Source organism: Vitis riparia, chromosome 12, assembly GCF_004353265.1.
Source record: "Vitis riparia cultivar Riparia Gloire de Montpellier isolate 1030 chromosome 12, EGFV_Vit.rip_1.0, whole genome shotgun sequence".
NCBI classification, from domain to species: domain Eukaryota; kingdom Viridiplantae; phylum Streptophyta; class Magnoliopsida; order Vitales; family Vitaceae; genus Vitis; species Vitis riparia.
The window spans coordinates 10,452,241-10,468,678 of NC_048442.1; the positions used below are offsets into that span (position 1 = coordinate 10,452,241).

At 31.7% G+C, this 16,438-nt stretch overlaps 1 protein-coding gene across 1 annotated transcript; it reads left to right on the forward strand.

Annotated features, from left to right (window-relative positions):
- The first annotated feature begins 5,098 nt into the window (after positions 1–5,098).
- Positions 5,099–9,345, forward strand: LOC117925964 (GATA transcription factor 26-like). Its single transcript, XM_034845062.1, has 3 exons — positions 5,099–5,468; positions 6,210–6,482; positions 9,284–9,345. The coding sequence occupies exons 1-3, from the start codon at positions 5,099–5,101 to the stop codon at positions 9,343–9,345; spliced, it is 705 nt and encodes a 234-aa protein (XP_034700953.1).
- Positions 9,346–16,438: the final 7,093 nt, after the last annotated feature.

The following is a 16,438-nucleotide window of genomic DNA, read 5'->3' on the forward strand; positions in this document are numbered from 1 at the left end:
TCATTGTCAACTGAATATGGAACGACTAAGGATTAGACAGAACGACTATGTCAGAGGGTGCAATTGCATGCCAAGTGACTAAAAATAGTCTCTAAGCTAGGATTTGAATTTAAGACTTTTCTTTCCCTTCTCATTGTGATTGCTACCATCTTCAATCATCAATGATGAATTGGTAGGGGTAAATATGGATATAATCAATTGCCCTCTATTATTGATAATCCAATTAGGTCTATTCAAGTCTATCACAATCATGTATTTATCCCATCACACAACAATAGTCCAACCACCATATCTCAGCAATTCTAAGAAGATAATAAACTTATATAACCTATTTTAATCATGCACTAAAAAATAAAAGAAGAAATGGAAAAAATTTAAGTTGTGTTGATGATGACAACCAAACAAGTACCCATTAACTACAGCTTCTTTCCTTATCAAGTCCTCAACAATCACTAATTTAAAACTTTAGCCACCTCTGGATATTGCAAGCTAAAATGTGTCCCCAAGTATAGGGAGTTAATAAAGAAATATTATCTAGATGAGTAGGATGCTTTACCAAGGAACTGACTTGGAGAATCTGACTGGCAGACACATGCAAGTGGTTTGTTCCTCTCCAATAGCAGGGAGAGTATGCACAACATATGTATGCATTGGTGGAGTGGTGGAGTGCCATCTTTTGTGCATTCTTTGCTTGTATTATGCTCTACCATTTTGCAATAGGGTTCATACTGGTGGGGTGTAGACTTGGGAATCTCCTTACTTTGACTTTTTCTCATGCTATGAAACTTTGATGTTTATGGTGCATACTCTCAGGACCAAGAAATCACAAAAGATCATCAAGACGTCATGAAATATATCATAATAGTGCCAAACAGTAAAAGTACCAGGCATGTTGGGCCAACTCCAACTTGGGTGTTATAGGGTGGAAGGAGGGAAAGAATGCTTCTTAAAATGCAACTTCAATATAACAACCACTAAATATAGTTCAATGTGGTTTTACATGTTGGGAACTTGCCTTTTTTTTTTTTTTTCCATTTTTGATGCTTTCCAAAGATAACAAAGGAGTTGTAGTTTCTCTAAGAATTGAGTGCTTGCATAGTGGCTAGATATTAGTTTTCATTTCAACTTTTTGAGAGTGAGAAGATATGAGTAAGAAGATAAAACGCACAATCATCCCAACACAACAACCATCCAAAAACTATATCATACTGATACTAATTAAAAAGATAATAAAACCACTTAATCTATTTTAATCATGCAACTAAAAATATGAAAATTTTGCCTAGTTATGATGATAATCACGGCCAAACAGATGACCAGAAACTCCAACTTCTTTCCTTACTACGTCCTTGCAAACAACACTAAAGTCTTGGTCACCTCTGGATATTGCTAGCCAAAATGTATCACCAATTATAGGGAGTTAACTAAGTGACATAAACTTGATGAGTAAGGTGTTTTACTATAGGGACTTGCTTGGTTAATTGGAATGGTAGGACACAAGTGGATTGTTGCTTTCAGGAGTTGGAGGAGTGCAAACCATAGATGTGCACATTGATGGGGTGCGCCATGTTTGGTGCATTCTTAGCTTGTGTTATTCCCACCATATGCAATAGGGGGTGAAGACTGGTGGGGTTCACACCTAGGGATATCCTCTGAGTTTTTCTCATGCTCTGAACTTCGATGCTTATTATGCATACTCTTGAGAATAAGAAATCACTAAATATAATACCTACTAGAAATATAGCAAAACACACTAAACATAAAAAAATTCTAAACATATTGATTTAGTTCAAACTTGGGGAATTAAGGGGTGAAGATTAAAAGAATGCCTCTAATTAAGACAATTGTAAGCCATTAAAGAGGTGCAACTTATCAGTGTGAATCAAAGATGCTTTCAAAGTAAAAGTCAATATCATGCTAGGTTTTGAGCAATACAAACATATTCCTGATAACTTTGGAGTGGTTTGCAAAAGGGTGAAAGATGTGAAATTGCGCAAGCCATTCATAAAAAAAATGGAATAAAACAGTATGTATAGATCTCTACTCCCCTTCCTCCCAAACTTACAATGTTATAGTACAAGGCATTGAGAGTTTTCCAAGAAGATAATGAAAACTTGGAATAGATCATAAGACTTCATAAAGTCTTCTAGTTTCACAGAGAAATATGACAAAGGGAAGAAAAATAGTACAAGTTGTAGGAATCAATCTCAATATACGTGGTACACTAAAGAAAGATAACATCATGAGCAATCCAGATATCACTCTTATAATCACAACAAATAGGAGTTGGTGAAAAAAAGAAAAGCATCTATTTTCTCCAATAATCAAGGAAGCTAAATGATCTCAACAATAGTAAAAGCCATAGCATGCTATTTGGCTTCTTCATAGGATTGGGAAGTAATTAATTGTCCATTTCTTGCTTTTCTACTAAAAGAGAGTTCCACACTGGATATTGAAGATGGTAACAAACTCAAATATAGAGTCCCTTAAATGTATTGTAAAATACAAATACGAGATACATGATAAATAGTAATAGGAAAAGAGACAAACTAACTCACAATGTATACTACATATGCAATATCAAGCTATATAACTATAAGGTAGATCAATCTTCCAACAAGCTACAATATAAAGTTAGATAAGCTAAAGGAGTACCATTGATGGAGTATAATCAACATTAAGCTCTAAAAGAATTTCAAATGTCCTAGTGGCAGTAATGTGAGATCTTTGAAAGAAATCATTAACATATTTAGATTTAGAAAGAATATAACCTCAAGAATAATAGCAAACCTCAATATCAAAAAGAAAAAAAAAATTGAAACTGCCCTAAGTCTATGAAACTCAAACTTTAAAGCAAAACTAGCAAAATTATTTGTGGTAAAAATTATTTCATAAACATAGAGTAAAGCTAAGTAAGACAAACAAAAAATGCAATATATTAGGATGAAAACCAGTAAAACTAATCAAGGTGGAGAATTTTTCAAAACAAGCACAAGGAGCTTGCTTGAATCCATATAATGCCTTTTTGAGTCTACATTTCTTCTTAGGATTATGAGAAACACATGGAGAAGGAAACTGTATATCCCTTTTAAAGGAAGAGACACCAGCTACCATGAGTCATTCTTATGTATCACAAAGAGTTTTTCATTCATAACTTGTTGTCATCCATAATTGTTCCAGAATAAGTGATAATGTGGGATTTGGAGATGATTCCTCATCCTTGATGTAACAACTATTACTACATGAGGTTGCTTCACTGTTGGCATCTCTTGTTGCTGTTTCTTTAATAACATAGTACATTTTTCCATGTCCTTTTTGCCTACATTAAATTAAGATCACATTCGTTGGTAACAGCTCTATCATCCTAGAGATTTTGTGATGAGGTAGAGGGAGACTTAAGTAGAACACCTAGAAATGTTTGATTAGTCAAAGGGAGTCCATTTTCTATAGGAGACTTCAAGTACAATACCAGTTCTCCAAAGTCCGGTCAAAGAGCCATTAAAAATTAAATGAGCCGTTGCTTTTCTCTATAAATGGTATGAGGTTCATAAGTGCGAAGTATCTTAAGTTTTGTAAATTCAAGTCAGCCTCGGAATGTTGTCATGGCTTTATAAACTTCTTTAATGCTCTTTTCTCCTTGTTTGGTACTTCTATATCAACCTCTATTTGATAGCATTTATCAAAATTAGACAACATATATTTATGAATTTGTCAAATAGTCCTAAATTCCTTTAGTAGTAGGAATTCTTGCATATTGCATTCCATTGAAATATGAACAAGTTATCAATCAAACTAATAATCTTTGAATAACTCGTTTGGCGAGTACCAACTAAATTCATTTTACTTCTCTACCTTAGTGTTAGACAACATAACAAGATCGCTAGGTATACAAACTCTCATCTCTTTCCCAACCAAAAGATTTTTCATGGCATATATTTGGAGCAAAGTAATTTAAAAGAAAAGACAACACCTTGTCTTACCAAAATTCCATGCTGCATAGGTTCTTAACTTCAAACCTAATTTTTGCCCCTGAAACAATATCGAAGGTAGCCCAATAAGCATTTAGCTTGCTCCCAATGATACAAATCCAACAAAAAAAAAAAAAGTCTCACGATTTTGATTTATGATTTGAATGTTCTTTAGAGTACCAATGCATAGAAAAGGAATTGTGCCGATTTTTTTGCCAAAAAAAAGAAAGATGTGAAACTATAGGCTACAAATAATCAAGAAAGAAGAAATGCAAGCATGATCAAACTGAGGATTATCATAATCTTGCATTGATACCATGATAACTTTAGAGAATTTTGTGAAAGGATACGAAAAATGTAATCTATTTATTGAACAACATGAAATAAAAAGAAAGTACATACAACTAGTTCCAGCTAAAATGCCCTAAAAGAGAGAAACTACTATACTGCCCTTCTAAATATTATAAGACTTAGATAAATATCTAATGACTTGCATATATCTCTAATAATGCAAATTATATTATCACTCACACACTCAGTAAGCTAAGCATATGCTAAAAATTAACTTTGATTAACAAAATATTATATTAAGCAGGCCTCCAGTAGGTCTTGCATACTGTACTTCCCATGAGCATAAGTATAGCTAGGTGAGAACTTGGGCCAGGCTCTTTACAGTGTGACCATTAATTATAGGTTTAATGCCAAGATTTGATGTGATTTAATTTTCAATCAATCCAACAATTGAAAATGGATGTGCCATAATTCCAGTGTGCATGACCCTATTAAAATTCATTAATTTTTTAACTGACTACTTCAGCCAATTAAATGGCAAAATACAATGTGTGACATTTGAAAAATTGAAAAGGTTACTAATAAGACAGAAAAATAATTAAAATGAAATTAAGTCTTGCATTGTGGTTACTAAAGAATTCTGTTACAGTTCATTACAATTTGAATAAAAATGTTGTTCTATATTTTGTTAACTGTATGGGCTGTAGTGGATGTTGATTTGTACTACATTTCTTACCCAGATGAAGATGATTATTTTTCTTATTTTTAATGTAAAAGAAGCATCTTCATGGTGTTCAAATTTTGTCAATGTTGATCTACATTTGTAATGGTCCTGAGTAATGGTTGCAGAAACTCCCCTTTGGAGAAATGGCCCCCCTGAGAAACCTGTATTGTGCAATGCATGTGGATCAAGGTGGAGGATTAGGGGGACTCTTGAAGACTATATTCCCAAGCATGCTCTTGCTGTTATGACTAGCCATGCCAGAGACAGGACTCAAAATCCTCATCAACATAAGTTACCTCTTGAGAGAACACTTGTGAGTCACCCCAATATTATGGTTCATAATGAAAGCCACTCAGATACTAAAGAGAATGCTATAAGATATGATGACCCATATTCAAGTGGTTTGGGAGATAACGCAAGCCATAGAAGTAGTTCGGGGTCCTCTTCAATATCATGCTCTGATCATAGCCACACGGAGCTGCTGAGTAAGCTGGATAAAAAATAATCTCTTGCTAAATATATAAACCTCAGTTCTTTTTTTTTTTTTTTTTTTCCATTTTTTTTCAAATCATATCAATTGACAACATAAAAAATCCAATATACTCTCTCAAGGTATTGATTATAGAAAACTTTAATTGCATTATTAATTCATCCTCAATGAACCCAAGTTAATTTGTTGTGTTTTGCATATACAATTCACTTCTTGCATTGTGAGTGGCCATCATTGGGAAATTGAATTGTTTGATTGTGGGATATTCATGGAAACTGAATTGTGTGAAATTCATAATCTATGGAATCTTTTTTAACTTAATTTTAAAGTAGCTTATTCTTCTAAGCTTTTGATTGAGAGAGATCTACATTCATAATATTCAGGTACAATCCATTCAAGAAATGAATAGAATTGAGGGAGAGAGAGAGAGAGAGCTACATTCACAATACTATTAGTTAGAATTTATTTAGGAAAATATGCAAAATAGATGGTAATGAAAGAGGAAGGGATGGTCCTTTTTTTCCTCGATCAAAAAAAAAAAAAAAATGTAAATTCATAACCACTAGAAGCAACCAGCAGAATTGCCTGGTCAAGTTTAATCTTTAAGTTATTAATTAGCATTCTCTTCTTTAAGTACTTCCAAATAAAACTAATATTTCTAAAGTTAGTCACCAAGTAGAATAAATTATAAGTTTAAATTTTTTAATCTGTATTAATTAAATAACATGTTTTGTAGGTTCAATCCCCTGCTCAAATAATTGGAACTCTAGCGTTCCATCGAGAAAAAGGTCACTGGTTCAATACCGTAATCTAACATTTGTTGAAAAACTCCAGAAGGACCTTTATGATATTCTACAAAATGAAGAGCCTTCTACTTTGTCTGAGTGCCCAGATGGGAATCTCATCTATTATGAAAATGGTGGTAATCCTGAAATCGGTCTGGGAGTGCTTCTGCTAAAACCGCCTATCGTTTTGGCTCAGCAAGAATCTAAGACATTTAAAAGTGAAGGTAAGATGACCTCCTCATCTTGGCAAGTGTCAAGCCTCTTTTTCCTATTTGTGTATCTGTTTTTTATGAGTTCACACTTGGTTAGTCCAATAGTTAGGAATGACACAAAACAAAGCTTCAAAATTATTCCTGTTTAATCCTCATAAGAAACCCAATGGTGTTTCTAATAGAGAATTTAAGCCAATTTTTCCTTACTGCTTGTCAGCCACTCATGTAACTACCATTCAACAGCCCAAAAGTTTGTCTGTCTATTGTGATATATTATTTTTTGATGCATTCTATTTACTTTATGTAGTTATGTGCCAGCTTTAACAGCATTGCTCACTTAATTTTCTTCTTCTTTCAGATGATAACTCCTAGTGATCCAGCTGTCAGAGTATTGTTAACCTTCTCTACATATACACAAAAAGTTCAAAGGTATGAGGATTTTTCAGTTATACCTCTTTGATTTTAATTGTTACACTTTAATAGTTGCTGTCTCTATTTTCCATATTAGCTCAAAGCTATTGTTAAATTCATTAAATATTGTTTATGATTCAGCTTGAATTCATGCTGTTGATGCTAGATTTATAATAGTTTAGATTGATACACATTTTAGTTTGGTTTCAGGTCCATGGAATACAAATATATTTGTAGCTAGGCATAATGTAATATCTGGACACACTTTCATGTCACCTTTTGTTGTAAATACTCCACCTTATTTACTATGAAGACCTGTAATAACCATATGTAGAGTTGAAAACAGGTGTTAATATGTTTATTTCTTACCATCAGATACGTTTTCTTAATCTGTCATTAACTTGTTCAACCATTAGAGTTACCTTACACTGTTGTAATTGGAAGACATTACTAAAGCTGGTTTGAGGGCAACTGGAACCATCAGTCCAAGCACCATTCAAGAATTAACAGCTATTGAGTTATGTGTCTTGGGTTGTGTTTAATAGCAACATAAGGAAAAAATTGTAAGGGAGAATGTTCCACATTTCTGGAAACTAGTGGAGATCGAGCCCTCAAGGGGCATGGCAAGCAAGAAAATTAGGGTTGGGATTGAATTTAGAGTTCTTCTTTTCTCTTAGATCTACACAAGAAACCATCATTGCAAGTTAAAAACATTATTGACTTATCTATGTTGTTTTATTGTGTGCCTAATGTATCATGCAAGAGCCTGTTCCTATTTCCTAGAATTATTTCGTATGACACTATTATGCGTTGTATTCAAACAAAGGAATTTTTTTTTTTTAATTTTTTTTTTAATTTTTTCTTTTGTAGTGATAATAGAAGAAGTTACAAAAGCTTATGGAAGAAGCACTTTTTCTAGTAACTGGTACTTCTGTGTTCTGGGACATGCTCAGCAAACATTCATGAATTTTGGTTAATAATTGCCAAAGTTTCCATAATATTGTCACAGTTGCACTACTATATGACCTCTTGAAAATTAGTACTTTGGTCCACAATTTGTTAAACTTCTCTTCAGTAAATTTATCTTCAATTAAGTCAATTGATTTATGTTGAAATTTGTCATAAATTCTTATACTACTCGACTAGGCCTAAGAGGTATAGGTCTTGAAAGTCACCTCATGTTCCTCTGCGTTCTAGTTTATTGGACTTCCTACTGACTAGCAAATGAACTTGTGGTAAGGTTCTTTAATTCCATGCATATTATTATTATTGTTATTATATATGCATAGAATCTGTATAGTCCTACAATTTTGCGTGGGTTTGGAGATAAAAGAGCACATGAATGGTTTCGGATGTAGAGAAAGTTAGAGTGGAATTTGAGTTATAAGTTTTATTTTTGGTGATTTTGAAATTTATGTTTCCTCCCACAAACGCCATACATATTCATCGTTGATATATATACTACACTGCTTGCCACATTAGACTCGAGCCTCAGACTTCTTACTGCACCCCTAAAAATGATAACTCTGGATCATTGGGTTAAAGCTCATATTTGTTTAAAAGGTTGTCCCTCCTAAACTAAATTGCTAGCTCCGCCCCACTGATAGTGGCAAAAGATCTGTAGTCAGGACTTGAATGATCGAAATACGTGACAGATCTCAAACACTATTCAAATTTCTTTCAATTTATTGAAAGATCAAGTCATTTCATTTAATATATAAAGAGAAAGCTTAAGTAACATGGAGAAAATTGGAATGTTTATATATGGGTAAAAGATTCAACTGAAGTATGTGAAAAAGTAATTATACTACTTTTGGATGAATATACATTTGTTTATTATTGTCCTATTTACATTATTATATATTTTTAACTATTACTGAATTGTTACTGCAAATTATACATTTGCAGTAAATTAACCCTTATTATATAACTTTACTTGTCAAAAACATTGAGTCTTAAGTAGCGGCAAAAGTTAGTATAGTTTCACTTGTGGGAGCTGTTGCTCCATCAATCCTACTTATTGTCTGGGCATTTGTTTAATTAGAGTTAGACTATAAATGTCTTCACTTGGTATGTTTTCTAAAATGTTCTAATAGCTTATATGATATCACTGTCAGTGATTATTCTCAACTTGTATATCATTTCGGTTTGTCCTATTATTCATAGTTATCAATAAACTTGATTTTGATTATTTAGGTGAAAGTTGTTTAATCATCCAGGAATTAGGATTGCTGTGATACATACATACATATATGCAATCTTGAGTGTGTCTGTGTGTCTATGTGTATATATATATACATCTTTAGCTATGAAACATAGTAGGAAGTGCATCTTCTAGTTCAATGTGGTTTTACATTTTTTGGGCATGTTCCTAATTTGTTTGTTATTCGGATGATTTTCAGGAAATAACAAAGGAGATGGAGAGGTTCCATTAAGAGTCGAGTACTTAGCTGCTGGATTTTAGTTATCATTTCAACCTTTCGAGAGTGAGTGCATCTAATGGGAGGAAACAAAAGTATAACTGGATTTATTTAGATAGATATCCTTATGTTGCTTGTTTATATATCTTAATAATTTGCTTTGTATTTTGTCTAAAAACTTCTCATTAATCCTTGAAGAACCAAAAGAATTTCTAAAACAAGACACACAACTGGAAGATGCAAAACGAGAAGAATTTCTAGAAGGGTGAACTGCATCCATACACGCTGACTGATTTTATTATTTATGGATGTTTACAGTGTTGTAGACCTTACACTTTCTTTATAAATCAGAAGGGAATAATATACAAAAAGGTCAAATAATGATTTCCGACCAGCCTTAATATTCAGCACTTTCCATTCATGCTGCTGCTATCCATTTCGGCTGCCCAACACGTTTAGATTCTGTGCTTCTTTCCTAATTTTATCAACAGATTGCAGGTGATAGTTTCCTTTATCATTCCCCTGCAAGCTAGAGAGTGGTAACTTGTGCACTCCTAGCTTGGATCGAAAAACTTGAAATGAGTTCTTAGGTAGTGCCTTTGTGAATACATCAACCACTTGTAGGGATGATGGAAGAAAACGTGCAATAAGAACTCTGCTTACAACTTTATCTCGGAAAAAATGGTTGTCCGACTTGATATTCTTGAAGCGGGTATGCAAGACGGGATTTATTGTCTAGTGAAGTGTACTAAGGTTATCGCATAGAAGCTGATGAGGTTCACCTATTGGAGTTATTTCTGCTGCATTAGACACAAAGGATCATATTCAGCCCCTACGCTTGATCTAGAAATTGTAGGTTGATGTTTGAGGACCAAGACTTGCAACTGAGTCCTAGAAAAATATAGTCCCCAGATGTGCTCCGTCTTATGTTTGTGCATCCTACCCAATCAGCACTACAAGGAAAAAGATATATGGTGACATTTATAATAAGTCAATATAAACATAGGGTGTCGCTACAACATAGCGTCACCTTATCCATTGACACCATAGAGGGTACCAATTGGTGACGTATTTGAAAGCAACACCAAAGTAGATAAATGGTGACACATTCAGAAGCGACACCATATATTTTTAGTGATGTTTAATTTGATATAGAGTTGTATGAGATATATAAGGTGTCATATTAAATGCATCATCTTTGAGTTATGGTGTCATATTAAATGCATTACCTTTGAGTTATGGTGTCACATCATTATAAATGATTATAGAAGATATGGTTGTTTTTTGTTGATTAGCCTATAGATTTTTGTAATGCTTATTAATAAATAAGATCAACCTGTGTAAATTTTGTCCATAAATATAATAATCATATTACATTTAACTTATATTTTCATAAGGCTTGTGAATTCACTTGTAATACAATACATAATCCAGTAATATTTGTATATCAAATGTTCACAAAACGATAGTACATTAAACGCATCAAACCCACTAAAACTAAAAAAAAAAAAGTGAATACACATTAAAACATGATTTAGAAATGTTAAGCATCCCAACATTCATGTATACCTGCATTTCATATGCATAAAACCAGCTAACCATTAAATGACACAAGAGTTGCATCCAAAAACCCAAAATTCTCAATTCCAAATAAAGTAACATTTATGTCCTATAATGTATAGTATAAGAGTCACATCAAAAAACCCGAATCTTGTTGCCTCTTTCTCTTTTCTTTTTCATCTTCATACTGTCCTCCCAAGTGTGTATACCTGTATTTCATAGTTTAATGAGTTTTAGAGATCTTATTGAAAAGAAAAATGTGATGTTATAAAAAAATAAACAAATCTAAGTACTAATGTTTTCTTTTTTTCTTTTTCTGATTCTAATATAAAAATAGTTCGTGAAGAATAAGTAATGATATACAATACCAATGGAAAATTCATATAACAATTAAGGGACTTACCATGCATGATCATAATACATCAACATGATTCATGATTAGTTACAACATAAAACTAATCCATTCTTCTCTAATTTAATCAAATTCTACTTGAGAATATGTCTTTTGTCATCAAGCTGAAATCAAATGAGAATAACATTAATATCACAATAATCGGAAGTATGAAACTATGTACAATTCATTAAATGACTAAAACCTTTAATGTAATAACCGTAGAATCAACAATTATCTCTTTAATGAATCTCTTAACAAAGTAGTTACATTTGAACTCAAATAAAAACAATTCAAGAAAATAAAAAATAAATCAAAACTACAAAATCAAAATATAAATCTAAAATTTTAGAAAATACTAATCTTCCACTTAAAATCTACACTTTTTAAATTTATTTTTTTATAATTCATTATGCTTTTAAAAATCATTTTTAACATCTAATTCTTTTTATATTTTTTTTATTTCTTGGAAGGATTTTCTTAATTTCAATATTTTTTTTAATGTTCATTTTGTGAAATAACAATGTCCATTAAATTTCATCTCAATTGTATAAAATAAAATTTTAGTAAAATAATATAAAAATATTTTCAACTACTAATATGATAGGACATGATATTATAACAAGCATGAAAATTGTGTATATAAGACAAAAAACCTAATTCATTATTAAAAAATGTTAAGAGAAAATTAGTATGAGAGAAAATTAAAGAACTTTTCATAAAAATTATTGATTTTTCAGTTATAACTCCAATTGATATTTCTTTTTTTGAAGTAAAATAATTAATAAAAAATATGGATTTGAAAAATATGTTCAAATAAAAAAATAAAAATAAAAACATCAAAGGAAAAAATATTCAATATTTTAAATTTTTTACTTTTAATATTCTTTAGATCAATAAATTATCAAACATTTTTTTTCAGAAAAATGAAAAATGAAGAGTTTTAGGGAAGGAATTGAGAAAACAAATTGTAATAAAAGGATTTTATAGAAATTTCCTAACCTTGAAAGGAAAATTTTGTCATCAATCTTAATGTACTCCAAAGTTTGGTCAATGCATATAAAAACAATAAGAAAAGAAGACAAAAATAAAACATATTTTTAAAATTCTTTTGTGGGAGATGACAACATTGAGAATAATTTTCTTAAAAATTATTTTCCAAATATTATCACCAATATCCTCATCACAACATACTATAATATTCTTAGAAAATAAACAAACAGTCCAATAAAAGGAAATTTAATAGAAAATCAAAAGAAAATTATCAAACATCTTCAAAAAAAACAAAAAAGGTAAGAGTTTTATGGAATGAATTGAAAAAATTATGTAATAAAAAGATTTTATAGAAATTTTCTAACCTTGAAAGGGAAATTTCATCATCAATCTCAAATTACTCTAAATTTTGGTCAATGCATATAAAAACAATAAGAAAAGAAGGTAAAAACAAAAAACAAAAAACATATTTTAAGAATATAAAAAATATGAATAGAACAAGATGAGATAATAACCATAATACCATGTAAAAGAATAGAAAAAAAAATCAAAATATAAGATTTGATCATTTTTATGATTATAAAAATTTTAATTCCTATTTAAATTAAAAAAAAATCATTTACATTAATAAATAAAAAATTAAATTAATTTCTGATTGTTAATTCCAACATTCCAAACCGACTCCAACATGACATAGAAACTATTTCATTTTTCCTTTTGTGGGAGATGACAATATTTAGAATATTTTTCAAAAATCACCAATCAATATTCTCATCATAATATACTATAATATTCATAGAAAACAAATAGAAAGTCTCATCAAAAGAAATTTCCTGTAAAATCAAAAGAAAATTTGATGTCGTAAAATGTTTATCTCTCATTCTAAGTATGAAAGATATTAAAAAAATCATTCATTTTTCTTATTTCCATTCATTTTGGGGTTTATGAGTTTAACAATGAAACATAAGATATGGTGGAATGTTAAACCTAATTTTTACTTTCCTACAACTCAATAAAAAAAAAACACTATTTCCACAATCCACATTATAAATATACCAAATCAATGAATATAAATCAATTGTGCTAATAAAGATTTTGACATTAATAAAAAAAAAATGAAAATGATCGATCTAAAAGATTTTAGGTTACCTGAGAGTCCATGAAGCAAAGAAGAGCAATTGTGTGTTAACTATGGGTATGAGAAGAGGTAGAAGAAAATTTTGGTTAGGGTTATAGAATGAGATTTTTTGGGATTGTAGGTATGTGGAAACAATGAGCTTTTTATATACTATCATTATTCTCAAAGTGGGCCCATTAATTTATAATATTTTAAAAAAATTATTTAATGTGGTGTCACTTTTCGAAAACTGACACTATAAACCTAAAATTAATATCATCAATCCTAACTGAAAATTTTTATGTGATGTGTCACCTTTGTGGATTTTTAGCCATATGGTGTCATTATTTTAAAAGTGACACCATAAATCATTTTTGTAGCAGTGCAGCATCACAAAAACCAATTACATGAAGAACTTTCACAAAAACCAATTAGTTTAAGTGAACTTCGCGTGAAAGATTTGATTCCATAATCCACTATTTCCTTCAAATGTCTAAGTATACGTCTAATAGCCTACAAGTTAGCTTTAGTGGGAAAAATGATGGTAAGCTTGTTGCATGCATGCACAATATCAGGTCATGTAAAAGTTAAACATTGAAGGGATCCAACTAGTTACCTATATTCTGTAGGTTCAATAGGTTGTTCATCAGATGGAGTGATGGTGGACTTAGGAACCATGGGTGTATTGATATGAGTACACTTCATCATTTTAGTGTGCTCTTGGAGATCTTTAGTATACTTTGCTTGAGAAGCAACCAACCCATCAAGAAGATATTTGACCTTCAATCCCAAAAAATAATGCAAGGGTCCTAAGTCCTTAAGATAAAATTCTCTACTTAGGGTGTTAATGAGATCACTAATGATGTTGTTACCATTGCCCATAACTATAATATCATTAACATAGATAAGTATCAAAACAATGGACTGACTTTTGTGAAGGATAAAAAGGGGTAAGCCTGCTTTGCCATAATTAAAAACTAGATGGAGAAGACATTGGGGTAATCCATCAAACCAAGCCCTTGGAACTTGTTTTAGGCCATAAAAAGGATGATTCAATCTATAGACATGATCAGAAAAATCATGGTTCATGACTCTTGGAATGTGGATCCTCATTTTTCACGTGTCTTTCTAGTCAATAACAAGACTCACTTTTTATTGTGAAAAATAATATTTGAAAAAGTTGGAGTCGTTACTTTTTTTTTAAGGGAAAATAAAATAAGAAATAAAATAGGGTGACTCTTCTTTGAAGGAAAAACATGTCTACAAAAACAAAGTCCAAGTTTGGGAGTCAAGTTACTTATTGGAAAGTTACCATAGGGTAGCACCCCTAAGCCCTAAAGATGTCTCTATTGGCATCTTAGATATATGGAATAGAAGCAATACCAATTTTCTAAAAGATTGATCTTTAGGGTTAAAATACTAACCTTTAGGTTTGGATGTTTCTAAACCTTGAATTTCAATTGATAAAGAATCAAATTGATGTTGTCCAAAAAGTCTCATAGATCCACAATTTTTTGCCCAATGACTCAACCTCGTTCCTTAGTATGCAAATGGTGGGTAGTTTAAGAGGGTGGAGGCTAGGGATCTTTGATTACTACCCAAAAAGTGCTATTTTACACCTTTAAGTCATTATGTTTTAAGCACTTTTGTGTAGTAATTCTCCATCTTTATTCCAATTGGCATGTTAAGGACTTAGCAATGACTTCTAATCATATTTGTGGCTAGTTTTAGTGTTTTAATAGCTTTTTGGATCATTAAGACAAGCCAACCAAAGGAGAAAAGCAAAGAGAAGCAAAGAGGAAAATAGAGGACAGCATCTTCAGTCTTCTTTGGCACTTTTGGAGCACTTCCCGAAGTCCATTTTCTACATGCTATATACCATTTTAAAGCTCAGGAAGTCAAGAATCCAACGCTTCAAACCGTGTACAATTTGGAGCTGAAACGAGGAAGATATGGCCTTCGGAAGACAACTGCTCCAGGCTTGTGCGAAACTCGCACACCCCCTCAGCTGTGCGAATGGTGTGCGAAACTCGCACACCCCATGCGTGGTGCGAATTTTCCTCTGTTTTTGTCGACTCCACTTTAGATATTTTCTTATGTATTTTTTGATGTAATTTCCTTCCTTCTCCTTGTAACAAGCTAATCACAAGCTTTGCTTTTGTAAAGACTATATAAGGGGTGGAAATCACCTCTTGAAGGAGGATGATACGTGTTATGTTTTACACTTAGAAAAATACAGAGCTCTCTCATTTTTCCTTTTCTCTTTACTATTTTCTTTTTCTTGGAAGCCAAACAACCTCTGAGGATGTTTTCTCAGAGGATGAGAGGCTAAACTTTTGGTTTCTTGGAGTGAAGGAAGCTAGGTGAAAAGTCTAGATGCAAAGGTGGAAAATGCTCGTGCCTTAAATACAGGTAGTTGAAGTTCATAAATGGCTTTTAAATCCAAAGTTGTGCTTTAAATCCCTTAGAATCACTTTGAATGGCCAATACATGGTAAGCTTCAGGTCTCTATGATGCTTAATGCTAGATCCATATCAGTCCATTAGTTATCATGTACGAGCCATTGGAAAGTGGTTCAAGGTGAAGACCCATAGTGTCTAAAGCCATTAATGGACCTTGACTACCATTTATATTGATTTTTATGGATTAAATCTTCATTGTTAAACCTATACCGATTCAGGAAATAACTATAGGTTAAATCCCCAATGCGAGGAGAAAAATCCGGAATTTTCCACTTTGCATTCTAAACTTGATCCTAGCAATCCTTAGCTCCGAGAAACTTTCTTTCTTCCATTTTTAATTAGTTTATGTTAATTTAGTTTCAAACACTTTCAAAACAAATTTTATTTTCTTTTAAACTTTAAGTTTTGATAAAGGAAATCATTAAATTCAATTTTTAATCTTGAGTATATCACTAGTAGAATGAAAACCCATCCCAGAGTTCGACCCTAGAGCCACTATACTATAGTAGCTTTGCTACACTAGTATGAGGTCATAGGTTTTATAAATGTTTTTGATTAAATGACCCGACTGGATTTACACGCGATCACTCTCTCTTCTCTCTAGATGGTGAATG